This window comes from Euwallacea similis, chromosome 32, assembly GCF_039881205.1.
Source record: "Euwallacea similis isolate ESF13 chromosome 32, ESF131.1, whole genome shotgun sequence".
NCBI classification, from domain to species: Eukaryota; Metazoa; Arthropoda; class Insecta; order Coleoptera; family Curculionidae; genus Euwallacea; species Euwallacea similis.
In genome coordinates this window covers 379,151-404,741 of record NC_089640.1, presented here as the reverse complement: position 1 = coordinate 404,741, position 25,591 = coordinate 379,151, and the positions used below count along the sequence as shown (strand labels likewise).

The following is a 25,591-nucleotide window of genomic DNA, read 5'->3' as shown; positions in this document are numbered from 1 at the left end:
TTAGTAAACTAGTTGTGACAGTAACACGTCAGACGTGTGGCACAGCTGATGTTGACAAAGTAAGGACGACAAGGCGGGACATGCTCAAAATATCATTCCATCTCATTTCTACTTATTTTATGAAAGTGAAACGAAATATCACTGTACCTTTTATCATTCATCATAGAAAAGGTAAAACGGTCGCCATAGTATTCGGCGTTTCAAGTATTATTTATTTTTATTATTATGTTATTTACAGATAATGTTTACTATAAGTGTTTACAAGTTATTATAGCTGTTGGTGATTTAACCCTGAATCGTAAATTAGGGAATAGCTTCACTTATGTGAAATAATATTTCTAAAAACGCAAATGGGGAATTCTTTTATCAAATAAATTAGGAACTGTTGTTTTAACAATTTTATTGTTAATTCTTCCATTCCACCTGTTACGATGTGTTAAAGCCATTAGTTATAAATTAGGTCCTCTTTGCCAGCTGTTCTACTGAATATGAGAACGCATAAAATGCCCTGACAAAGGCCCTTCATCAGAATATCCGGCAATTTCTTGAGGAATGACCGCGCTCTCTTCAACTCCAGTACACGGACGGCACATGCATTCAAGTGGTGCTTTAGTGGTCACCTATCAACCAATAATTTTATCAACATCATTTTTAAGGCAATATTGTGTGTTTTTGTATATTATTAGAATGAACAAGAGTTTGTTTTGTAACTCTAACGTATTGAGTGACATCATCGCATCAGCTTGTTTTTTTGAATAAAGGAACAAAAATATAATGAAAAGAAATAAAGTAAAATATTCAGTATTTTAAAGGGGTGAGTAATAGTGTAAATAGTTTTTCGGAAATTGTAACAATTTCGTCAACTTTTGCTTTTTTTACGGTTTTGAGTCTACCAATGTGGCAACAATGTCGCATTATGATTTGACACTGACAGAAACTTTGACACATTAATAATGGTTGCTTGTGTAGTGGTTTCTTTAACAATTCCTCTTACATTTTTTTAAATAAATCTAATACAAAAATCCGTAAAAGTTCGTAATTATAACACATATTTCAGTAACAATATTGTCGCTGTTTGGTATATCAAAAACTAGCCTATTACATGAGTTTTTAACGCCACTTGGTAAGTAAACTAAACACCTTGATGCAACCTTTGTTTTCATTTATACAAACCTTAATAAACTTCCTATCTCCCGGTTTCGCCTTGGGGCAAAAGAGAGATACGGAAGCCTCGCGCTCTCCTGATTCCTGACAACACATGCAGGACCGCTCCATTTGCCAAATTTTACTCCCTGATACCTAAAATGCCAGCTTGTAATACTGGCCTCCTAACTATAGTTGTTTTGGTACCTGGATGTAAGAAGCACATCTACCAGTACAAGCGAAGCTCGGTATTGGCTTGGGTACACATCCTGGATATTGTAGTACATGGATTACTGGGGTTACCTGGCATTCGTCAGTCACACTTGCTGCTGTTGTCCCTATTTTTTTATCAGCTCTCATGCACATGCTTGTTAGGATTATCACCACCACAACTTGATGCCATAACACTGACAAGACTAAAATTGCCTTTGCATTACTCAATTCATCTTTAAAACATAAAAAGAGAATATTACCAAGCCTGCAAACTTTCACTATAACTACCATACTTTAGCACAATCGTCAAGATACTCTTGGGCTTAATAGAGAATTTTCCTTTTTATAAAATCCCAGCAATGTATTTTTGATGTTTCGTTGTCGACAGCATGTTCGGCTCTGTTTTTTGCAGGAAAGTGATTTTATGGCTATTTCATGTAGCACAAGTAAGCTACTATTGATTCCATGGACCTCATGTGGCTAGCTATTGACCTCCCTTTGAGTCTCAGGCTTTCAAGTGCTGGGTAAAGGTTTTTATTCTGTGTTGTTGTAAATTGGTGACATGAGAGTTAAATGTGAAGGTTGATTGTAAGTACTGGGAATTGCGTGGAAGTTTATTTAAAGTTTGTTATAGTTCTTGAGATGAAAAAATATGTCTTTTATTGTTGAGGCAGGAATAAATGAGAGAGCAGTAGCATAAAATATAAAATGTTTCATGATACAGGTCCTTTAACATTTCTTCAAACGTCTTTCTTTATACAGATAATTTTCTTAGAGAGTTCTTATATTGTCTGTCCTAGGTAAAAAAATATATCCCATTGATGTTTGATGGTTACTCTTCAAATTCACTTACACTCAAACCTGCTAATAAAGAATTGGATAATATTTTTTAATTTTTAAATTTGAGAAAATATTTGTGGCTTCTTTTCCATCGTATTTTAAATGTTGCTCTTGATTTATTTTGCCAGATTAAAGGATTTCACTTTGGATCACTTACCTTCATAATTTCCATAGGCTAAACTTAAACTTGGATTTAAAGTAATTGACAGTTGGAAATGTCAATTTCAGCCCTGTGGCGAGAATTAAGTGTGTAATACTTTAAGCTTAGCTTTGGGTTAGGGAGAATTTGGAAGTTAAATTTTGGACTATTCTAGACCTGCTGAATCTGCATTTTGCTGTATCAAACAATCAATCTGCTTTGTTGCCAAAGTTACATTTCAAACTTAGTGACAAAGCTTTTTATTGAATACTAAACACACTTAATATTATTTTAGTTGAAAATAGAAGTAATAAAATAACATTCAAAAAGACTTATATAATTAAAAGGTTAAAAAGAATACAAAATATATACAGGATGTCAATGTGATCATGTTTACAGCTTTGAGAATAGACTTTTCTCAATAAATTATGAAAAAACCTAAGTAACAAAATGTTTGCCAATATTTCATTTCCATAATGCAGGATCAAAGTTTAAAATTTCGTTAGTAATAATTATAATTATATAAGAATATATATAATAATTGTATTACACATACATATTTCTTTATTGTTAAATCATACATAAAGATGGATTTACACATTTGCTATTTTAAAATTCTGAATAATCACTATTTAGTGAATTATTTGCCAAATGATTGGTATTGTGAATATGTGTGACGCCAAACTGACGAGATCTCAAAACACGCATGTGCTTATTTCCCAATATTTCTGTTCCAACGAATATTTGACTAGGTAGATCTATCCACATTAGTTTGCATTTACCAAAAGGTGAATATTCACTATTCGAGACTTGATCAGCCTCTCATGTATGTATCTAGCTTAACGTGAAGTAGTAATCTCTCAAGTAATCTAAAACACAAAGTTGTATTCTCAATCCGCTCACTTTTTTGATCCAGGCTTATTGTTATCAAATTGTGCTTTTACTCAACTATATCTGATTTACCATCTCCCCAGACATAAATAAATACATTCCTGTGACATTACATTCAATTATATTAAACATTTCTCCCTCATTTTAGACCTATTTAAAAATGCCACTCATTCATAATGCCTCCTAAGAAACAACCACTAGGTCTAAGAAAATGCACTAAGGCAGACTCAAACGGATCTTTTACCATTGCAGAATTGAAAATCAAAGACCACTCTTTAAGGAAACAAAGTGCCAAGTTAGATAGGGAAATTGCAGCTTTAAGAGCTCAAGGTAATATTCAACATGATACGTTGATAACGGAGGTCATAATTGTTTTCGACAGGTGTTACTGAGGATTTAAGACCTGAAATGGAAGCCTTGCATGAATATAATGACATTAAGGACGTCACGCAAGTGATATTGGGATATCTGGCCGATTTGGAGCATTGTTCTGTGACTGAGTTGCATAAGAGATATGGTCTGCCATTGGAAGGGGATCATTAGATTGGAGAATTAATCACGTAAGTACTTGGAACATTATATATTAGTTCTCAGTATTAGAGGCATAAAATTGTAATTTCTATCGGCTGAAGTCTCCACATTTGTAACATTTACACTCTGAAGGCTCACGTAGCTTGACATCCAATGAGTTCTCTCCTTCGGAGGTGAGACGGACCCCGTCAGGGTCATAGCAATGGCTCAAAGTTATTACTCGTTCTCTTAAGTAACTTTCACGGCAGCAGTAGCACTCCTACATTGACAAGATCAATTTAATATTTTAAACATTTTGTTTGTAGTTAGCACCTTCAAAAATCCTGTAGGAGTTATTACCGACGGCTGCACTTGGCTTTTGCAGGAGCCTTCACACTTGTTGACACTCACTTCGCCGTTGCAGGTGCGCTGCAGCCTCCCCAGCTCATCAAACTCCTCTAAAACCCACTTTGTACAATTTATTTACTCACACAAGGAACTCACCTTTAGTTATGTGAATTTCCGAGGGCAAAGTCTCACACGTTTCCTCAGGAAGATCACTGACACAATAACTATATTGAACTGCCAGGAATATTGTAACAATAACTGAAAATTGCTTGACTTGGAAATGCATCTTTCGCGAATAAAGTTCCAAGAGGGCGTCAGAATCTTAAAAAATCATGCCTGCTGCAACCGCCGGGCACGTCCATCTAATAGCGTTTATTTTGTGTGCTCTCGCCCTTTTATATTGAGCCATTTAGATTTACAGGCTCCTGCTGCCCTGACTACATACCCCGCTGTCCGATACACATTTAGGATTTTATGCTAAAAACTTCGGCGGCAATCTGAATATCATATTTTTTTTGTAATGTTTATGGCTTTAAACAGGCAAGAAGCATGTCGGACACGTCGGAGGAAATCTGTGAGAGACAATGTACCGATAAAGAGGGCGACAACGTTTGCAGGGATTTCGTTAGAGGAATTTGCGACAGGAAGTCATGTAAATACAAGCACGATAACGATATTCGGCCCCTCAATTTCTGTCATGACTACCAGAATAATATTTGTCCTAGGCTGAATTGCAAGTAAGATCAATTTTATTTTTACGTGAATTTTTCCCTATTTTGCATTTGAAATATTTGGAGAATATTCGCCAAGTTATTTTTCGATTTCGAATGCATGCACACTGCAGCATAATGCTCGATTAATTTAAATTTTGTAGCAACTTTGATGTGCTATAACTTTTTTATATATTACAATATCCCTCCAAATATTTAAATACGTAAATCAGTTCTAACATATTTTAAATGTAAAATAAATAAACATCCCACAATTATTATATGGATTTCCGGCATCGGAAGTTGCTCCGGAGTTATCTTGATCACCATTGATCATAAGATTTATTTTTTGTGAGGAATAGTTTAACTTTGTAATGTTTAGCGTTTATGCAGAAGTAGGTAGAATGAACACGATTTACAAGCAAAATTTTTTGTGACCATTCCATTGGTTGTATTTAGTTATTATTACTTATATAGGCACATATCACCTTCATCAGATAAAGAATGAATATTGTTGCTCTAGAGGTACTTACACACCTGCAAAACGTAATTTTACAGTCATTCTGTTCAAAAATGGTGTTTTAACTATTTACTTCACATGTTAACTCGCAATTCAAACCCAATTCTCATTTTTGCTTTAATTTTTTCAATTATCTGCATTATTTATGGCTATTTATGCTCATTGACTATCTACCTATCGTCGTCATTTGTAACCAGTGGACTTACCGCGAAGCACATTTGCTTGTAAATTTCCATTTATAATTGTATTACTTATTTTATATTAATTATACCTATTTCTGCATAAAGGCTAAAAATTCCAAATTTGATCACCATGTCAACTTTGTAATGTATGTTTATTTCACATTTAAAATGCTTTAGTGCTGAATAACCTGAGGCCACGAACGATTACTTGAGTAATAATTGATGCAAGTAACTTTTTGATAAAGTCTAATAAACATAACATTAGCTTAATGATGCTAAATTTCGAAAACATTCGAATGTTACGAATGTATATGATACGAACAAACTAAGGATATTACATTAGTTAAGTCCAAAAAAGGTGGTTCTTGACGCCAACCATCCAGAACTACTAACATTTGCCAGTGACGTGGTCGAATCATGATCACTGTATTTTTCTCAAGTACTTTGATATCTAATCTATCAGTCTATAAACATAGAAGCGGTTCTTTCTAAAATTACTGCTTTTTAAACCAAAATGAAGAATCACTACACGATAATATTTGCAGTCCACATCTTCATACTACCTACAAATCCAATATACTTAATTGGGACTCCAAAAATTCGATTTTTCTCGTCACGCATCATAAGTGTTTAATTATCAAGATGGGAAAGAAAAAATGGGCCTCTTGGAAATATTTTAATTAAAAAAGAAAGTTAAAAATTAGGTTCGTCAATATATTTTTTTTTGTTACTTGTTCTATAAATATGTTGAAATGTATCTGTATTTACCATACAGAAAACAACAGCAGTGGTGTGTAATATAATAACAGTTATTATAAACCCAACTACATACTCAACGTGGGTAAATAGTAAATGCCATTCAAATACATTTTTACCTAAATATTGCTCATCACTACCCTTAATTTCCACCCAAACTTTAAATATTTCCGCAGATTTATTCACTGTACTCCCGAGGAAGTGGAGGCATATAAACGCACAGGTGAAATGTCCAATCAAATATTAGCAGAGGCAACCCGGAAAAGTCAACTTCCTGGAACCCCGCCCGTTTGTAACCAGTTCAAAAAGGGACTCTGCCGGAGAACGCACTGTAAATTCCGGCATGTAACCCGTGAGCAAGAAGAGCAGGAAATTCTGGAACTTATCCAGAATAATATACAAAGGAAACATCATTCTAGCATCATTCATGAATCTCATTCTGTTAATGGTAAGTCACATCTTGAAGATTTGTTTCAAGTCTATTAACACTGCTGTCATGTGCTCTCCAAATTATGAAGAAAATCTCATTATTTCAAAAGTCTAAAAAACTAAATTGTTTTATTTGTAACTTTTTAAAATTAATTTGTCTGATGTGTGTTTTTGAAGAAATGCTTATAGCTCCATAGACAAGTTTTATAATGTTATGTAAGTATCTTGATTTTTAATTTCCAAGATCAATGTTTTCCAGGCATACCTAGGTTGATATATTTCAAATTGATACCAGTAATTATTAAAAAGGTTTGTAAGATTTGGTGTAAAATTAATTTGTCTAAAAAGTTGTACAAAACTGCATTCTCAATCACCAAACAGAAGTTCAGATAGCAACTCGTAGAGATCCTGGATACTATTGATTTTATAATGTATTATAAAAAATAAGAAGAGTAAAATAAAAAAACAATCACCTATGACACTTTATTGGTGTGGATTTTTTGCATTATTTCGATTTTCATTTCTAGAATCTGAGAGGATCTTCCCCACAGGCATCCTGCGGCGAAATGGTCCCAGCTACGACGACTATCAAGAAAGTGGCATTCCTCTAGCAAAACGTCGCCTCGTCGTCGCCGAAGAGATGCTCAATCGTGAGCTCCAATTAGAGGCCGACCGGAACCGAAACCTCTTTAAAGGTTACTTTGCTGGCAGTCCGCCCCTTGGAATGCTCGGTCGCGTGGATGCGCGTACTCTCATGCTCGAGGAGGAAAACAATCTACTCCACAAAGAGGTAGCGCAGTTAAAGAAACAAGTGCAAGATTTGACTGCTACTAATGAGTTTTTGTTGGACCAAAACGCCACCTTGCGAGTTACAAACATTCAACAAAACGTACCTGCTGTCACATTGACCAACAGTGCGCAGCCGCCCCAAGTGATCCGGACAGTGACAGCCAGCGTCGCCACTGTTCCTGTGAGTCTAGCGACTGTCACCACGGGAACTCCTGTGTCTGGCAATCCTGTGTCTATAGCGGGATGTCCTACTGTTAGCATAGCATCCCCTGCGCAGATATTGGCCCCAAGTCAGCAAATATTGGTGACTACAAATCCCGGACAATTAGCCTTGACCAACGCTCCGCAACAGCAGCAATTGCTGGCAAATACTGCTCAACAATTGACAGTCGCCAATGTTGCCAACGTTTCTCCGCATTCACAGCAACAGCAACAGTTGGCTTTGGCGGCAAATACCACGCAACAATTGACGGTGGCAAATGTGCCTCCACAGCAACTAACATTAGCAAATACAAATTCGCAACTGTTGCAGTCAAACTTGGCGGCAACCAATCAGATTACAGCGGCTATTAATACGTCACAGGCGATTGCAATGTCCAATAATGGTGCGTCGACGCAGCCGATGGTGTCGTACCCGATCATGACGCAGAATTTGAGCCATCCTCTGGCGCATTAACAGAGAATGGTGGTTTTGGTGCGTGTGCGCGAAGCGTGAGTCAATTATTTGTGGCAAAGACAATATTAATAAGACAAAATTTTGTGTTTGTGAGGAAAAAAAGTTGGTATTACTGAACTGTCAAATAAACAAATGTAGATGGTTTTCAACTAATGTCAAAGCGACAAGTGAGTTCTGAACCATTCGCAGTGCTACTGTGACGCCTCAACCACGCATTTTTTGGTTTAAGTTCAAGGTATTTATTTAAGATGCGAACAGAGTTTATATATTATTTGGAATTATAGAATATCGGTTTATTTGTGTGTGATTGAATGTGAGTATTTACATGATATTAAATTCCCTGAAATGCATAAAGGGTGTTACAAATTCGATACCTTAGTATTACTATATCTGTAACCACAAGAGATGAAAAGTTGGTTAAATGGGGACAAAGTTGTACATGTTAATGCGCAATGATATGCTAAAATCTGGGGAAGACCGGAGATATCTGAGAAAAAATCTTTTTACAGGGGAGTCCGACCATCACCCGAGTAGGTGACCAAAATTTCCTTGCTAGTTATGTACATTATTTTTCCCACCACTATGGAATATGTACAAAGAATAAGATAAAAACGGTTTACCCGACCGGAGTGAAAATCCGATCTGTTTTTGAGGCACGTAAGAAAACATATGTTGCCTAATTGACTAATAACACAATAGCATTTTACTTTGTGTGTATGGTGTCTAGCATTAATTTGTCTTTCCTGAAACACGTTTGTGTTACCATTTGCTTTCGCAACTACTATCTCCGTTTGTCATGTATACTTTCATAAGGGGTAGTGGGAAAAATATTTCATTACCTCTATACAGGATGCCCATTTTACGAACCCCACCGTTGATATCTCGGTTATCTTAAAAAACGGCAGTTTTAAAATCTACCAATTCTATAATCTTCGTTGGGAAACATTCGCAGCTCACGCCTGTATTTACACACATTTGATCTGAAGCCACATCTAGAGAAAACTAACTTTTGTTTTCAAGTTTATTGAGTATTCCTAGTTCAAGATATCGATGTTTAGTGCAACATGAAGGGATATTGTCGATACAGGTAAAATATGCTTCTTGAGAAGTTAACAATATATATTGAAATTTGAGGTTTCGTAGAGGTTTCACGATGCAAATTTTTATTTTCGTTATATCTTTATCTATACTATATCGTTATATCATGTTTCTCTATCTTGTTCATATTCTTATATGTATAAAAATCTACTTGGAGTATCCCTCGCGATTGTCAGATTTGTCGTCTTTTGATTAATATGAAAACTCATTAGAATGTAATTTTTAAAATTAAATTTAAAAAAAAACGGAATTCTGAATGCATATTTTACGTGCTTCAAAACTTAATTATTGAAGAGCTTCTAAAGGAAAACAATACTTTAGATCTAAAAGTCTTACCAGTTTTCAAAGCCTCATATTCCTTATTTATTGTTTAATAAAAATAAATTTGAGAGTCACGTGGTTGCGTCACTCTTTGCAATCTCTTCACAAAACAGTGAATGAAGAGGTACCTCATTTTTTGCATTAAAGACTAACAGTTTTTTAGAAAAATTAGAATGGTGGACGTTAAGGAAATTAATTAACAAGGACATTAAAGTACAAAGTGATTAGTTTTAGTAATGGAAAAATCTACTAAAATCTTAATTAGTTTTAAAGTAATTACTATTTATTTTGAACCTTCCTATTTCTGCGAGTCCTTATTTGAATGAATAATATAAATATTATAATTCTTATATCAATTAAAAGTGATTTATAGTGAGAGTAAAAGTGTATTAGTTATTATTTCATTCCTGAAACTTTGCTTTAATCAATTTGAGTAAATGAAGCAATGAAAACGAATTCTAACAATATAAAACACGTTTTATTATACCAGCACATTGTTATCAATTCTTTACCAATCAGTCTCCTTTGAGTAATTGGCTCAAGTCAGAATTGAGCTGAATTTCCACAGGCTCTTTACCTCTGAAATAAATTAAATCATTATGTTTTCCAACTAAATCACCGTCATTTATTTACTTAACAAAGAGCCGAGCACCAGACACTCCTTTCAAAAAAGCATTATCTCCTTCAACATACAATGTACCCCCCTCTCTGAGCCCTAGCACAGTGCTTGAATCATCCTCTTCAAGATACTCCTCTATTCTTTGCTGACGCGTTTCCCCTTTATGCTTCGAGTTAAGATCTGCATCTAAGTAGTGAGGATTAATGTTAAATGGAATGAGTTTCAGAGCCTCGAAACTTGGAGGATACACTATAGGCATGTCGTTGGTGGTGTTAATGCTTCTGGTAGCTACATTGGTACCTTATTATGTAACCAATAGTATTAATTGGGATTTAATTTGCTTTTAAATTCATACCTGCACTTGCAGATATGTAGGGAATTCCATGCTTTAAAACCTTATTTCTAATTGGCTGGATTAAATTATTGTCATACAGGGCTTTCAGTAGCCGGAAAGTGTTACCACCTCCAACAAAAATTGCTTCAGATCTCTGGATAGCTTCAACAGGTTCTTCCAAATTATGGATACTTTCAACCTTAAAGCCTGCTTCTGGTTAAAATTTTATGACTAAATTAATATAATAAAGCATTACCCCATTTTTGAAAGGGCCGTTGCACCATTTGCAAGTACTTGTCATAATCAGTGAGGGCATAGGGGATGAAGAGTACTGTGGATACATTATTTCTAAGGATGGTAATTTGTTATAGAATGAGTATTACTAGTTGTCACAAGTATATTGTTAACCTTATATATTGAACTCTTAGTATTACTGATACTTACTTTGCAAGTAAATCATTTATATCCTGAGCTGCATATTCCAAGAAGTCAAATCCATGGACTCGCGATGAGGATAAGAGCAGAAGCTGCCTTTTAGCCATAGTTCAAATATAAGGGAGCAGCAAGAAATTGAAAGTGTGCTTAAATGAATTTACAAGTTATCAAAGCCATTTGCTTTCTCAGGTACTTAATTGGGATTTTATTGATAAGATAAAGACATTTATAACCCAAATTGAAGGATTACTACACTCGTTTGATGAAAACTCCATAACTATTTTGAGATATTTTCAAGGTTATGGTTCACAATTTGATCCTTTTAATTTTCTTCAATATTCGCAAACTCCCAAGAGCTCTTATAACTTGGATAAAACTGTTGACTATGAAGTTATTATACAGTAGTAAGTAGGCTCCACGTCAGGAGTTGTAAATGAAGAGAAGTTCTCTGGGACAATTAGTATTTCTCAAGAACATTGTTATGAATGGATGAAATGAAGAGGAATAGCAAATGAAACCAAAACTTCCTAGGAAACCAGTTGCTGATTAGTAAAAACTATTTGCCACTTATGACTTTATATGTGTAGGTGCGAGATTGAATGATTATTCTAACTGAATCTGTATTCTGATTGAATGTGTGTGGGATGCTTGTGGGTTTATGAAATTCTATGTGCATCATAAATGGGAAGTTTGGGATAGTTCTCGGACTTCGTTCGACTCGGTTCTTCGTTTCATTATGTTTCAGCATGCACCTACGCTCTTACATTTTCCCTGTGCCTCGAATTTACGAGTTTATAATCAAACTCCCATAAATTTAACGATGGACAAATTTAAACAACTACAATTAGCCGTTTAGGTTACGTTTCGGTATTGGTATGCGCAAGACAATTGTCAACAATAACATTCTCTTTTCCTTCTCTTTCCAACACACACAAAGATGGAGATGCAACAACACTTGTTTATCACGTGATGTGCCGATGGCGCCATTTACAATGTTTTAGCGGCTCTCTTACCTCAACGTATTAAAAGTGAGCTGATGCTGAGGTCAAGCGATCAGACTGAACCTTCTGATTTTGACAGATAGAAAGTTCTCAAACTAAGACCTGATACTCTCAACGAGTGGTACCCACGAGCAAACAACACTCGAAACAGTTCGGGACTCGGTGAAGCGGACAGCACATACCACCTACCCTTTAGATCTGGTATTCCTCTGCGGGTGGATGGCTAATATCACCGTCGTAAAAGACTCGGTGGAGAGTTGCGTATTCAGCACCTCGCAGTCGAGGAAAAATCTGACTGCGAGGGAGAATAGGAGCCAAACGAAGAGCTGGAAGGGTATTTAGTGGGTATTTCCTCTAATCCCTAGGGTGAATCTCACAGTCGTAGATCGAATAACACCGACAGCACCAATGGCCTCCGATTAGTGCTTAACGCATTCACTTCACATGGCAGAACAACAAAAAAGAGCCGGGAAAGAACCCGACATTGCTGAAGAAAAAAAAAGAAGAAACGTCTCTTAGCAGAGGGGTGGTCTGATGTCTCATGCTCGGCAAGCGGCTGGCTTGGTGTTGCTCCCAAATGGTAGTTTCGGACCTGAGGAGGCCTAGTGAGTTTCGTGGCAACGCAAGGAGGGCGATGTATGAATCGCGGAAGCTGTTGGACCCAACCGTTAATAACTCCGTAAGTACCATTACATGAGATTTCTCTCTGTTGGGTTTTTAATATAACCCAAAAATGAGTTTTTAGGCAATATAAACGTATATTTTTTCATGGATCAACTATCTATAGGTTTGAGTCAAAAAAATATCATACCCCTCAAAGTTCAATGCTCTTCTTTAAAAGACTTACCTGCCTTCCCTAAACTGCCACATTTCCAAACCCTTTTCAAAATATAGAAGAAATTTTTAATTAACTCTCAATGTGTCGATACCTCCCGGGTTTTTTATGACTAGAAAAAAACAGGCGACCATGAATGATAACACAGTGATATTTGCAAGCTTACACTATGAAGTATGAGATAGAGCTACAAGCCTTGGTGGCATACAGGAGGTGTTCTATGATGAGAAGGAAATATTTCAAGGGATCTCATGTAGGTAATGTTCCAATTTTCAACTGTTTTAGTTATATTCGAAAACTACGCTAAATATTCTTGGTTTGCGGACAATTTATTAATTGCCAAAAATTTAACAACAAACATATTAAACGTAAATGACATAAACGGGGTTTAACTCATTTATACGTTTAATGTAAACATGCTACAAAAGTCATCCCTCCTTTCGAATACATAATCTGTTTTGTAGAGTAATCGAATTAAGAGCGCGACTAATTTTCCGCTGATTTTCGCCCATGGATTCGCATACTTTTTGTATTCGCCGTATCAATTATTCTTTGGAGTTGCGAATACATTTGAGATTTTAGATGACTCTGAACGTAATAATTCAGAGGTGTGAGGTCTGGGCTTCGCAGGGCCCAGAAGAAAACGAGGACAGTGGTAGTGTTCTTTAAAGTTTGGTAAACGCTCACAAATGTTCTATGAATGGGAATTTGTCGTTATGGAAATCGATGTTGATACAATCTAACCGTTTCAAGTGCATTACTATTAGCAAAACCATTCATAGAAACCATGTCCGCATAGTCTTTGTTAGTAAACATTGTTTTAAATAAAAACATGCTTACTTAACCATTGTTATTGTTTAATTTGATTAATTAACGATAATGTACGTTGACTTTTTTCAGTAGGTACGCAACAATGTCGTTAAAAATCAATACATAATCAATACAAAATCAAAACATAAATCTGAATATCTCCAGAACCTTTGAAAATCGAATGATTAGTTATATGACAATTTTTAATGGAAATGAGCAATATAATTATTCCTGGAAATATTTTCCTCTTGGCTTAGAATATCCTGTATACTGCTCCCCGATTCGATAAAATCACATGAGAGTGAGATTAAAAATTAAAACTAGCTTGTGCTTATGATGATTATAGACATAAACCGGTTTTATTTGTTAATTCGGGTTAAACCGTTACCGAACATACAGGGACATTAGCAAATTAAAACAAATCCTCAATGAAACTGATATTGCTGTTAATTAATTTCACTCGCACAAAACAAAAAAATACAGATATGGCATTAACACGCAAACCCTTCATCTCAAAACTGCAGTCAAAATTCCTAATAAATAATAATTAATCAGGTAAACAATTTAATTATCATAATTACTCATACACACTAGAGATAAAACTTACAATCTTTTAACAAATACATTAGTTGCCTCCCTTGAGCATGTGCATCCGTGCTGCAGTTGCATCTACATATTTTGGAATGTATTCTATTGAAACATAGAAAATTCATTTAAAAAAACCTAAAAATTGGCACTTAAACATAATATAATTAGTCTTGACTAGATTCAGTACTCCATTTTCAAATAATCTTATCTTAGGCCTGGATGCTCAGTCTTTGACAAATGTTCTCCACCCTCATTCTGAGATGTTTTTGAACATCCCCCGATAAATCGCTAACAGTTACAAAACGGCACTTTTGAAAACTGAAAATGTCACTCAAAAACCCCATAAACTGGTCCCTGAAATATACGCAAGTCTCCCGTAAAGACTCATCAGAGCCTAAAAATCCCCAAGCTAGTAATGGGGACATTTGCTCCGAAATTGAATAAAAATGAGCCATAAACCCATTAGGGAATTTTAGTCTTCTGCGCTTCGCCTTTAGCACAGACCAAACTGCTGTGGTCAAAGCAGTCTCCTTGAACCCCTTGGAAAGCCATCTATTGTGAATCACCGCAATTACTGAAGAAGGGGGCGATTCCAAATCCTCGAAAGCATCCATTAAAATATAATCTAACACCACGTCGTAAAAGGTCAGAGCTTTTACGCCTCTAGTGCTCAGCTCCTCTTCCATATCCCGCCACTGATCTGAGTCTTGGATAAATTGCAAAATTTCCTCGTAGGCGATGAGGAAATCCTTGGGGTCCTTATCAGCGTACAACATGAGGTCCGCGAGAATTTGCCTCCCGGCGTCGACGAACCACAAGTAGTTTGAGGGATCACGGAGTAAGTTCTGAAACGCTAATCTTAAGCAGTGCAGTTTGGCTAAATATTCCCCATCTGAGCCGCATTTGACCACCTCAGTTCTGAGAGTGCGACAAGGAATGCCGCCATTCTCAAGCTGCCTCAAAGCGGCCTGATAGAGAGGGTGAGAATCCAAGTCTGGGAAATAGTCTGAGAACTCTTCGAATTCTTTTAAATCTGCGACCTAAAGAGGGATAAATTTATTGAAATAATTGATATTGCGGGGCTTACTTGGTCCTGGGCGGAAGCAAAGCTTTCCCCTCCAGACAAATCTGTGTCAATTCCATTATTTTCTTCTCGGCCGCTTTCAGGCCTAAAAAGAACTGACCTCTCATCCAGAAAAAGCATTTCTGAGTTCTCCTAAAATCGATATTTGGAAACTTTCTACTGCAATGAGATATATACTACGTGACAAAGAAAGGTAAACACCCATTAAAAACCATTTTATTTTGATAATTTTTTGCATGTTGACTTATCTTAAAAAAAGAAAGAAATGATCAAAATTTCAAGTTTATCTGTTAATTTTTTTTTTAGTTTCCATGGGTCGTTCCTTAAAAAAATAAAATTTTGTTTAGACATTTTTGTTCACATTTGCATCGCAACTTTTGTGAAGTGTGTTGCAATCGGTCATAATTTTTACTGATTATGCTTAGAGTGCGTAGAATTGAACAGATCCGTCAGCTTAGTGACTTTGAGAGGGGGCGGATTGTTGGGTTGCGCGAAGCAGGTCTGTCGGTCAGAGAAGTGTCTAGAAGAACTAACAGATCCTTAGGAACCATAGTGCGGTGTTACCAGGCGTGGACTCAGGAAGGCCGTGGGCAGAGAGCCAGAGGCACTGGGCGACTCAGAGGAATCACAGAGCGCGAAGATCGTCGATTGCGACTTTTGGCTCTTAGAGACCGATTTAGCAGCAGTCGAGCTATTGCAAATCAGTGGTTTGAAGAACATGGGAATAGGGTTGGTATGCGTACAGTATATCGCCGAATACGAAGTTTTGGCCTTTTGTCCTATCGTCCGCATTGGGTGCTGCCTCTCACTCGCGAACATCGATCTAACCGCTTACAATGGTGTAGAGAGAGGATTCAGTGGGACCAAGAATGGACTCAGGTGATCTTTAGGGATGAATCCCGCTTCTGTCTGGGGATGAACGACGGTCGGGCAAGGGTGAGAAGGCGACGGGGTGAAAGGCGAGATCCACAATTTGACAGAGAGCGTCATGTCCACCGTACTGTAGGCGTTATGGTATGGGGTGCTATCGCATATGGTAGCAGGTCACCCCTAGATTTCATTAGAGGCAACATGACTGCCCAACGCTATATCCAAGAAGTGTTGGAGCCATATGTGATTCCATATTTTCGAACTATCCCGAACGCTATTTTCCAGCAAGACAATGCTAGACCTCATGTTGCTAGGCAAACAATAACGTTCATGGATCAACATCAAATCAACCGTTTACCCTGGCCACCTCGATCGCCGGATCTGTCTCCTATTGAACATGTCTGGGACATGATTGGCCGCAGACTGTTGAATTTACAGCACCCTCCACAGACTTTAGCAGCCCTTACTCATGAAGTTCAGATTGCCTGGAATGAGATACCTCAAGAAGACATTGACAATCTTATTAGATCCGAGCCCAGGCGTATCAATGAGTGTATAAGGAACCGTGGATGCTCAACACACTATTGAAAAAAAAATGAAGTTCTTCCTCTGATCTTGCTAAAAATGTAATCATTGAATAAGTATGTGGTACTGAACACGTACGAAAAAAATTATCAAAATAAAATTATCTTTAATGGGTGTTTACCTTTCTTTGTCACGCAGTATACTATGCTTACTTGCAGCTCTATGGCAGAGTCCAATAAAAGCTGCAAGTCCTTGCAAAAGCCCGCTTCTTCAGGGCTTAACATTGCCAACGAACCGTTGTCTTTAGACCTATAAACGGCCAATGCGTCTTCCCAATAGCTGATGCAGGTCTCCAATGCCTCCATTCCTAAAAGGGCATAAAAAATATTAAAAATACCGGTAGGTAAACGTCAATCACCAGTAATACATATTTAAGTATGGCCGAATATAGTAAGCCTTTAGGTTTCCTTTATAATCGAATCCAGCAAGGCTTTAGCTTTCCTTTTTTGGCATAATATGTGTGCGAAAGAATATGTTATATTGGGGCCAAAGACTGATGGTTGCAATTGAATATTACAGATAGATATTGCACAAGTGCAATTCATTATTACTAGGCAAAATGGTATGCAATTGAGCATAGTCACAAAATCAAGTAGATAATCGAAGAAATAAAGGAAAAAATTAGATTTTGTTTTGAAATATGAGTCACAGACAGTATATGTGATAAGTGGATAAAAAACTTACCCATTTTAGTATAGAGGGACTGTAAAATCACTCATTGCAGGTGCGCAAGTGCGCCTGCTTCATCAGGATCCTTTCTCTAACTACATTTGAATGAACAAATTAGAAATTAGAAAATTTGCAAGCAAATCTTATGATTTTGGAATTTTCTCAAAAAAATGACAAAATTTTTTAAAACATTTTTACAAAAAAAAACTTATATTTTTGGAAATTTTGTAATTTCCACAAAAATGACAAAATTGCAATTTTGTAATTTTTTTGATCCATTTATTGCATACCTTGACTTTGACTCACATTTGAAAACAAAATCTCATTTTTTACATTCGTTAAACTGCTGAAAGAAAAGATCGTAAGAAATAACAATTTTTCGCCCCACTACACTCAATACATTATTCCTGACAATTTGCGCTATTGCAACCAAAATTCTAGCTGTGCTCAAATTTAGCATCATTCTGCACGCTCTCCTAGTGCAAAAGCAACGGGATCATTACTGCTGCAACAAACGGGCATAAACAACGTTGTCGCTCCCATGTGCAATAAATATCACCATTAATATGTTGATTCAATCGATTAATATCGATTGGACGAGGCCGAAGAAAAATGCAAATAGGTTACACATTCATATTCACTACATACGTCACTTCTAGGACTGATACATAACTCAAGAAAGGTAATGAGTTCATTACAACGACGGCGCCTATAAATTACGGCATGACGCCTTGTTTCCATTGCATATGGTTAATTTCTTTTGCTTCCAGACACTGACGTCATGGTGGTTGAAGGACGCAATTGCAAGATGTCTTAGGTCAGAGCTTAGTCATAAAAGACACACTCGTAGTCGTGATGATGTTGTTGATAAAGGATTTTCAGTGGTATTACAGTAATTGCTGAAGATAAATTTGTTCATCCATGAACCATTGCTATCTATACAAAATTATGAATGAACTTAATTAGGCTCTTTTGCACCATGTTTTAGTTTTTGTAAATCATATTTTAAGCACGGTTTCGTTCGAAATTGGTTTAATGAGTGTTAAAAGTAGGAAAAATGTTTGAAACTCATATTTTAAGGCGGTTAGCTTGGATAGATGCAGTAGGTGACCTACAACATTTAAAATCGCACGGGCACATGTAAGCAATTGGAATGTGTTTTCAGGTTTTTGGCGTCTCTTCAACTCATGGGGGATGTGTATGAAAGTCTGTTCACTGGAGAATTATTTGGATTGGTTGGAGAGGGATTCTTAAAGTGAAAAAAAAGTTTTCCCAGTGCAAAGATGTCTTTGGCAAGGAAACAAATTATTAATTGAGTTTATTAATATTAATATTAATTTTGGGTTTGTGTTTTTGTTTTGTTGATTAATTACCAATTATCTTTCACTAGTTACACTCATTTTCGGTTCAAATTGACATTTAGCTGAGCCCAATTGACCGTTTGAAGCACTCAATTCATTCAAATACCGTAAATTTGTTTTACGTTAACATCAGTCTGAAATCGATTTTAAACTCACCTGAAATGATAACATAGTCATTTAAAAATTCATATTTTTTTTAACATTCCTTTTAATCTCAAACGTTGATTCAATATTGCAACTTCACTGAGACCTCCCTAGTTGCCAATGTTAAAACTATATTCACTTTTGTGGAACTTTTAGCTCATTTAGAGTATTAATTGTCTATAATGTAATTATTTAATTATCTTTTAGAGATGCCACTGGTTTTTTAGTTTTAATCCACATTAAGATATTAATAGTTTAAGCGGGTTTTTAGTTCGAAAATTGAAAGTTTTCATTGGCGTATTAGGAAGTTAGTAATTTTTTAAAAACTTTAAAACTTCGTATTTTTATGTATTGACTTTATTATTATATACAGGGTGTTTCAGAACTGGATGGATCAAACTTTTAGGAATTGTTCAGTGCAATAATAGAAGACATCTGAGTTTAAAAACCCGCGTTCGCAATGTCTTCCTAAGGCACTACGGCCTTATAATGCCTTGAGACAGTTACGTGCAAAAATGTTTTTATCGAATTTTAATACGTTTCATTTTAATTTATCTGTATAAAATAACACTACAGTAATTGTTCAAAATTTCGTCCTTGAACTTCATTGCACCTGTTTAAATGACGTACGTGGTTTTTACGGACTTAGCTAAAAATTTGATAATTGTGTTGAACGACTTTAAATGCCGCAGTGATTCGTGCAATCAGGTCTTGCTGTTTCCACTGGCATTTCATAAACCAGAGACTTTACATGCCCTCACATAAAGAAATCTAAAGGTGTTAGATCGGGTTACCTAAGAGGTCACAGAACTGGATCATTTCTGTCGATCCAATGTTATCCGAACTGACGAAGTTCAAATATACCATTTTGATCAATTACTGTAATGTTATTTTGTACAAAGAACTTAAAATAAAACGTACTTAAACTCGATAAAGCAAATTTCTGCACCTAACTGTCTTAAAGCATCATAAGCCGTAGCGCCTTAGGCAGATATTTATGGATACACGTTTTTATACCAAAATGTCTTCTAATGTTGCACTGAAAAATTCCTAGAAGTTTGATCCCACAGTTCTGAAACACCCTGTATATTCAATATTTTTCTTCAGATTTTAGGTTTTAAGTGGCGTACCAAGAGGTCAGGACTTTTTTAACCTTGAAACTGCGAAAGAAACTGTTTCCAGGAATTGATTAACACAAATTATTTTTATCCAAAACCCACGTTTTCAGTAATGTCGGGAAATATTGAATTTTCACAAAATTTAAAATAAGCTTTGTTAAATCTTTTCAGCCGCCTTTAAAGACGCCGCTGGGTTATTTTTCAACACTGGAAAGCGTATTTATATTACAATAAAAATTGAGCCATTCAGTATTGTCCCTAAAAATGTAAAAATTCTAAAATGAAACTCAAAAATCTTCAAATTATGTAGCAAGTTTATAACAACGGTCCTCTTGGATCATTAACTGGACATAATTCTCTGAACAGAGCTGCATAATCGTTTGCATATAAAGTGCCATCAAAGGCATTACATGTGGTGACTTTCGACCTTTTTAATAAAGCCATTTTACGAACCTCCTCAATGTACGCCAATAAAGCTGGCGTTTTATTCACACAAACAATATCGTAAATTGCTAATATCCACTCAGGTTTGCTGAAAGCTCCAATAAGTAGCTATTAGCTGAGTTCTATAAATAATACAGTGCAACTGCGTAACTTTCTCCATAATGCTGCATACAAGATCATAACTAGTATCAATAAATAAAGAGCTTGTAGAAACATTCTCTTGTTGTACCGTATCAGGCATTCCGCTTGAATGCTCCTCAGATACAGTTTAGTCAAAAATTTATAGTTTTACTACTTGAAGACTAGACAATGTGCCCTTTTAAAGCGAAAAATGCGGCACTAATTTGTCTTAGTCGTCTGATTGATTTTTTGCCATCTCATATGGCTTAGGTGCTATAGAGTCGAGGATTTATGTGGGTTTTAATTAGAAGGCAGAATAGGCATAACGGTAAAGACAGGTGCGACTTCTTCCTCTTCCCTTTCAAGGTGGAAATAGACGATATTTTTATGCAAGGGGATTCTATCTGAATCGACCCATTAGGTGCAAGGACGGTAAAGGGAGAGGCTGTCTCTGTTTCCATGTTGCGTTCGTTAATAAGCTTTCAATAGTGTCACTTTGGAACTTCAAAAATAATTTTTTGCAAAGATATCTCTTTTATCATTTTTAAATATTCCTAATCCTCACACCTCTCGTGTCCTGAATCTTGAACCAATAAGGAACGATTGCGACAAGGTAAATGAACACAATGAAATTTTAATTTACTGACGCCTGAATATACGCAACTATATAGGGTGTTTTAGAACTGCACGGCACTATTTGAGGTATGTATCCTCTAGTACAAAATATAGAAGAAACTGTATGTTTCAAGTCATTATCGAGACTCTGGAGTATAAATGCTGAATTGTTAATTTAGGTTTATTTAGTTAATTAGTTTTAATTAATAAACATCTTAATGCTTCAGTATCTCGAAAATAAATTTACTTAAAACATATGCTTTTATGAACTTTTTTTTCTTATTTTGCACCAGATAATACATAGCTCAAATAGTACTGTCTAATTCTGAAATACCTTGTATAGCAATCTCCACACATTCAGCGATTAACATTATCGGACTCTGAGTGGGTTCATCTGGGAGATAGAATATGAAAAAAATCAGCTTTGATTCTTCCTAATGTTCATATCTCTGACGTATCTGCACCAACCAGGTTACAATCTGGGCTTTGCTACAAAGCAAACCAACTCAATCCGATTCAAATTTAATTATTATTTAAATACGGGTAATCACCGATACTGACACGTTCATTACACGCACAGTTATTGTTGGATTTCTGATATAAGTGTTCACGTCCAAAATTCAATAGTCTTTATGTTCTCAAATTTATTGTCTGTAAGAGTCAAGTTTGTTCAATTTATGACTCCTTTTCTTAAAACAGAAGAAAGAAGAAAGTATGGGTTTTTGGGTCTTTTGTTACTTGAAGTTAGTATTTTCACCCATGTAAAGACCAGATGACCAGGACAATAAATCAAGAGAATGGTTGCAGTGTTTGACCCTTTTAATACTGATGGGTGGTAAAAGTGTGAGTCTTTAGGAGTTAGTTCGTTACAGATCTTTTGACCGTTAACACGTGCCTTCTGACTGTAATAAAGAAATTAGAGTTCTAACAGAAACGATCTGTCTTAGATTCTTTTATTTCTATACCCCATAATCTCACAGTTATAAATACAAGACAATGAGTAGGGGATGTAACATCAGCTAATCTTGAGAAAGCGTTTTTCGAAATCGGTCTTATAACTGATAAAATTTTGAGTATAAAATTGTTAAGGGACAGTGGCGTAATAAACTCATTTTGAATGTGCGAGATAATATTGTTACTAGAGGAGAGAAGAAAATTTAAAAAAATTGCAACTTCGAAAAAAGGCCTGTTGGCCCAAATAAATTTCACACTGACTAGTGCCTCATGAAGCGTTGTTACGACATCGAATTGTTAGAGTGAGATCACGTTTAAAAAGAGACAAATTGTTCTTAATAGACCGTAAAAGGAGGGAAAAATTCAAAAATTTGTATTTAACTAAACAGACTTTCTGTATGAAGGAATTTCGGGCTAAATAACTTCTCATGTAATGTAAATAACTGACAAAATTTGCAACTTAATTCAAAAAACAGTGGCATAGTGGTAGCATATGAGGCTGGAGGTCGCATAGTTTTTAGAAAAAAGAAGACAATTTTTTAAAATTATAATGTATGAAATACACTCATTGCATAAATGAATTATAGGCTGAATAATCCCCGGAGCTTTGTAAATAATTGGTAAAATTCAAAATTAGATTGGTCAAGAGACAGTCGTGTAATGGAGTCGCTTTTTAGAACATGAAGCAAACATTATGATAATAGACTCCAAAGGAGACAAAATTTCGAAAATTTAATACGAATTTTGAACTATATGATTCATTAAAAATTGCGAATGAATGCCACAATTTGCAATTTCATTCGTCAAGAAACAGTGACATATGGGTCTCCGTTGAGAACACAGGACAACTTAGTTCTCAGATCTTTCAAGGAGGAAAAACTGTAATTACTCAGATAGATACTCAACAGCAAAGCTCCCAGATTGACTTTCAATCTTGTAAACGTTTTTATATGAGTTACTCTTAAAACCCGGCAAACCATAAGATCCTTATGACTAAATGTTATATACCTTTAAGCACCGTCGTTTTATCGTTTGACTATGTTTACAGCCACGTTTCTCGATTACTGTTCGAATTCAGTATTGCTATGATACACAATGTTTCTAAAAATTATGGACGTACATTGTTGAACAAAAGTAGTATAACTCTGATGGTATAAGAAAGGTTTTAAGTATAGTAAGCCGATCAATATCCATGTAAACCAAAATCCTTTGGATTCGAAGGATGTGTGATTCAAAGTAGTATTAAATTAAAAAAGCAATAAGCTATTTGTTAATAATTTTACGAACGTTAGACATTATTACCTCGACAAAAGTAGAGCAAAATTTTGAATTTTCACATAATATATGGGTCTATAATCGAAGCAAATTTATCTAATAAAATTACATATTAAATCAGCTCATGCGCACTTTTATATAGAAATAAATATGCCAAAAGGTAAATCAATTTGTGCGGAACTAAAAAACATGGCAGTGAATGTCTTTTTCGAAGGAGCGTAATTGCCATTTTCAGGGACTCTATTTCATCCACAAAAAATACAGATTTTAGCTGAAAATTATTGCTGAAATTCCTAATTTTAAAATTCACCCATGAACTGTTCAACGTCGATTGATTGAAGAAAAACTACATATATAGCTGACGTCCAACCGAGAAACTGTTGTTTTCGAAAATAAACACATCAATAGTGAAGCGTGGACAGGGTAGGTCCATTGCATTTCATAAACAGCACTGATTGGTATACAAGGATACACTCCAAGATGGTATGTTGCCCTATGCTGAGTGGGAGATGCCTCTACTTCTCTTCCGCAGGGCAATGATCCGAAACACTTGTACCGCCTTGTTCAGGAGTGGCTTTACAAGCACAATGTCCAGGTTTTACACTGGCCAGCGTAATCGCCTGTCCTAAATCCCATTGACAACTTACGGGAACTTAGAACTTAGAAAAGAAGAACTACTTAGAACGTCGAAGTCGCGCTATAAGGTAATGCCTCTACGATTTGTATCTCAACAAAATAATGCCCCGAAACTCTCATTCCACCTCGTTCGAGAGCGGATTCACGATCGCAATGTTTTTAGGTTCTACGGTGGCCAGCGCAGTCACCGGGCCTCACAGCCATTGAGAACCTACGGGAAGTGGTAGAACAGCGGACCCGTACCACAAGGTTCGTAAATAAACAATCTCTTAATAATAAAATGACCGAGATGTGGAAAATTGTATTGCAACATGGGTTTGGATAGTAAAGTAAAACACGATGTACTTTAATGCGAGCTGGAGATGACGATTCTTATATTCCTTACTAGAAACTCGGAACGATCGAAAAAGGACTGGTTAACAGCTCACTCCTTTTTACTTCTTTTTGTAGCATATAATTTCATTTTTTTTAGTATTTTTCACTTCGTATTCTGTTTGTTTATTTAATCATCAGTTCTTTGTTGAGTTTAAACGTTTACGATGGATGAAATCTAATATAGTTGTTTATCCCTTTTTGGTTTCCTTGACAGGCTGGGCACATAAATCTAATAAATCCTGCCGACTTCCAGTACTTAAAGTTCGATTTCGTCAACGTCGCGTCGACACTACAAACTCCCGCATAAACATCCCAAATTTTTGGATGCCTACTGACCCTCACCGATCTCCTCCAAATACCCAGTATAGCGGAGCCGCCCCATGGCCAAAGTGCAACATGTGGGTGTTCCCGACCATGAAGGGTCACAGGGAATAATGTGTATATAAATGTACATATGTTAGAGTAATTAAATATTTTACCAATAGAATTATAAGTCGATCCTATTTCTTTTTTTTTCTGATTTAATACACTGGGTCGACGGCCCAGTGTAATTCGATATTAATGATGTTAACATAAACAAGGGTCTGAGCGTGGTTCTAGGGAAAAGAGGGAAGAGCAGTTAAAAGGATAATTTTGTTCGGGCCTCTTGGCTCCAGATGAGTTTTTCCTCGGTTTTTGTTGGAAAGTGAAAATAAAAAGTGCTGTCTGCGGAATAAAGTGTCTCATTTTCAATCCACCTACTAACTCATATGTACGGGTAGGGAAAGTTATCGGTGAAATCCTGAAGAACATGTGGCGAGGAGAGGCGTCAAGAAGAAAAGGGAATACTCGGGTCCGCAACGATGGATGGTCGAGGGTGGTCCCTGGTAACGGGACGATTTTTGGAGAGTCTTAGTGAGGTCCTCGTGACGAACACTTGCTAAAACAGCTGAGATAGATTTTAAAACCTTTGTGAAAATAAAAACCTGTACAGAATGCGATTCAGTAGACTTTACCCGGGAATTCCTTTGCAGTGACTAATCAATTTCACAATTCCCAAAAATTCTCAATGAAACATTACAAGCTTCCTGTCTGTAGCCCACAAGTTTTCGGGTCCTTGGCGTAACACGAAGCCCCAACAATGACGTGTCTGCGGCCAATGGGAAGTCCCATCG

General features: G+C 36.1%; 4 protein-coding genes across 8 annotated transcripts in view; 1 reads left to right on the top strand and 3 right to left on the bottom strand.

The window, feature by feature from the left end:
* Nucleotides 1–394: 394 nt before the first annotated feature.
* On the bottom strand, nucleotides 395–4,625 carry LOC136418110 (partner of bursicon-like). Its single transcript, XM_066404065.1, has 6 exons — nucleotides 4,241–4,625; nucleotides 4,070–4,194; nucleotides 3,862–4,016; nucleotides 1,351–1,462; nucleotides 1,174–1,299; nucleotides 395–620 (listed from the first exon to the last, which is right to left on the bottom strand). The coding sequence occupies exons 1-6, from the start codon at nucleotides 4,368–4,370 to the stop codon at nucleotides 480–482; spliced, it is 789 nt and encodes a 262-aa protein (XP_066260162.1). The 5' UTR covers nucleotides 4,371–4,625; the 3' UTR covers nucleotides 395–479.
* Nucleotides 4,626–4,633: 8 nt separating this feature from the next.
* LOC136418108 (zinc finger CCCH domain-containing protein 10-like) lies at nucleotides 4,634–9,969 on the top strand. Its single transcript, XM_066404058.1, has 3 exons — nucleotides 4,634–4,821; nucleotides 6,429–6,700; nucleotides 7,209–9,969. The coding sequence occupies exons 1-3, from the start codon at nucleotides 4,634–4,636 to the stop codon at nucleotides 8,144–8,146; spliced, it is 1,398 nt and encodes a 465-aa protein (XP_066260155.1). The 3' UTR covers nucleotides 8,147–9,969.
* LOC136418109 (alpha-aspartyl dipeptidase) lies at nucleotides 9,827–11,739 on the bottom strand. Of its 5 annotated transcripts, none has more exons than XM_066404063.1 (5): nucleotides 10,963–11,739; nucleotides 10,775–10,866; nucleotides 10,540–10,725; nucleotides 10,199–10,370; nucleotides 9,827–10,144 (listed from the first exon to the last, which is right to left on the bottom strand). In XM_066404063.1, the coding sequence occupies exons 1-5, from the start codon at nucleotides 11,058–11,060 to the stop codon at nucleotides 10,081–10,083; spliced, it is 612 nt and encodes a 203-aa protein (XP_066260160.1). In that variant the 5' UTR covers nucleotides 11,061–11,739; the 3' UTR covers nucleotides 9,827–10,080. The 5 variants fall into 5 exon arrangements, with proteins under 5 accessions (XP_066260160.1, XP_066260161.1, XP_066260157.1 ...); XM_066404064.1 differs by having other exon boundaries at nucleotides 10,199–10,484; nucleotides 10,540–10,717; nucleotides 10,775–10,849; nucleotides 10,963–11,301; XM_066404060.1 differs by having other exon boundaries at nucleotides 10,199–10,484; nucleotides 10,540–10,717; nucleotides 10,963–11,300.
* A 2,420-nt stretch (nucleotides 11,740–14,159) lies between these two features.
* The window catches only part of Miga (mitoguardin), a 42,257-nt gene continuing 30,825 nt past the window's right edge, over nucleotides 14,160–25,591 (bottom strand). Inside the window, exons 4-6 of the mRNA XM_066403914.1 lie at nucleotides 16,879–17,033; nucleotides 15,275–15,403; nucleotides 14,160–15,227 (exon numbers count right to left, since the gene is read on the bottom strand). Of these exons, the coding sequence (XP_066260011.1) occupies nucleotides 14,397–15,227; nucleotides 15,275–15,403; nucleotides 16,879–17,033 (1,115 nt within the window). The 3' untranslated portion in view covers nucleotides 14,160–14,396. The remainder of the gene's footprint in view (nucleotides 15,228–15,274; nucleotides 15,404–16,878; nucleotides 17,034–25,591) is intronic.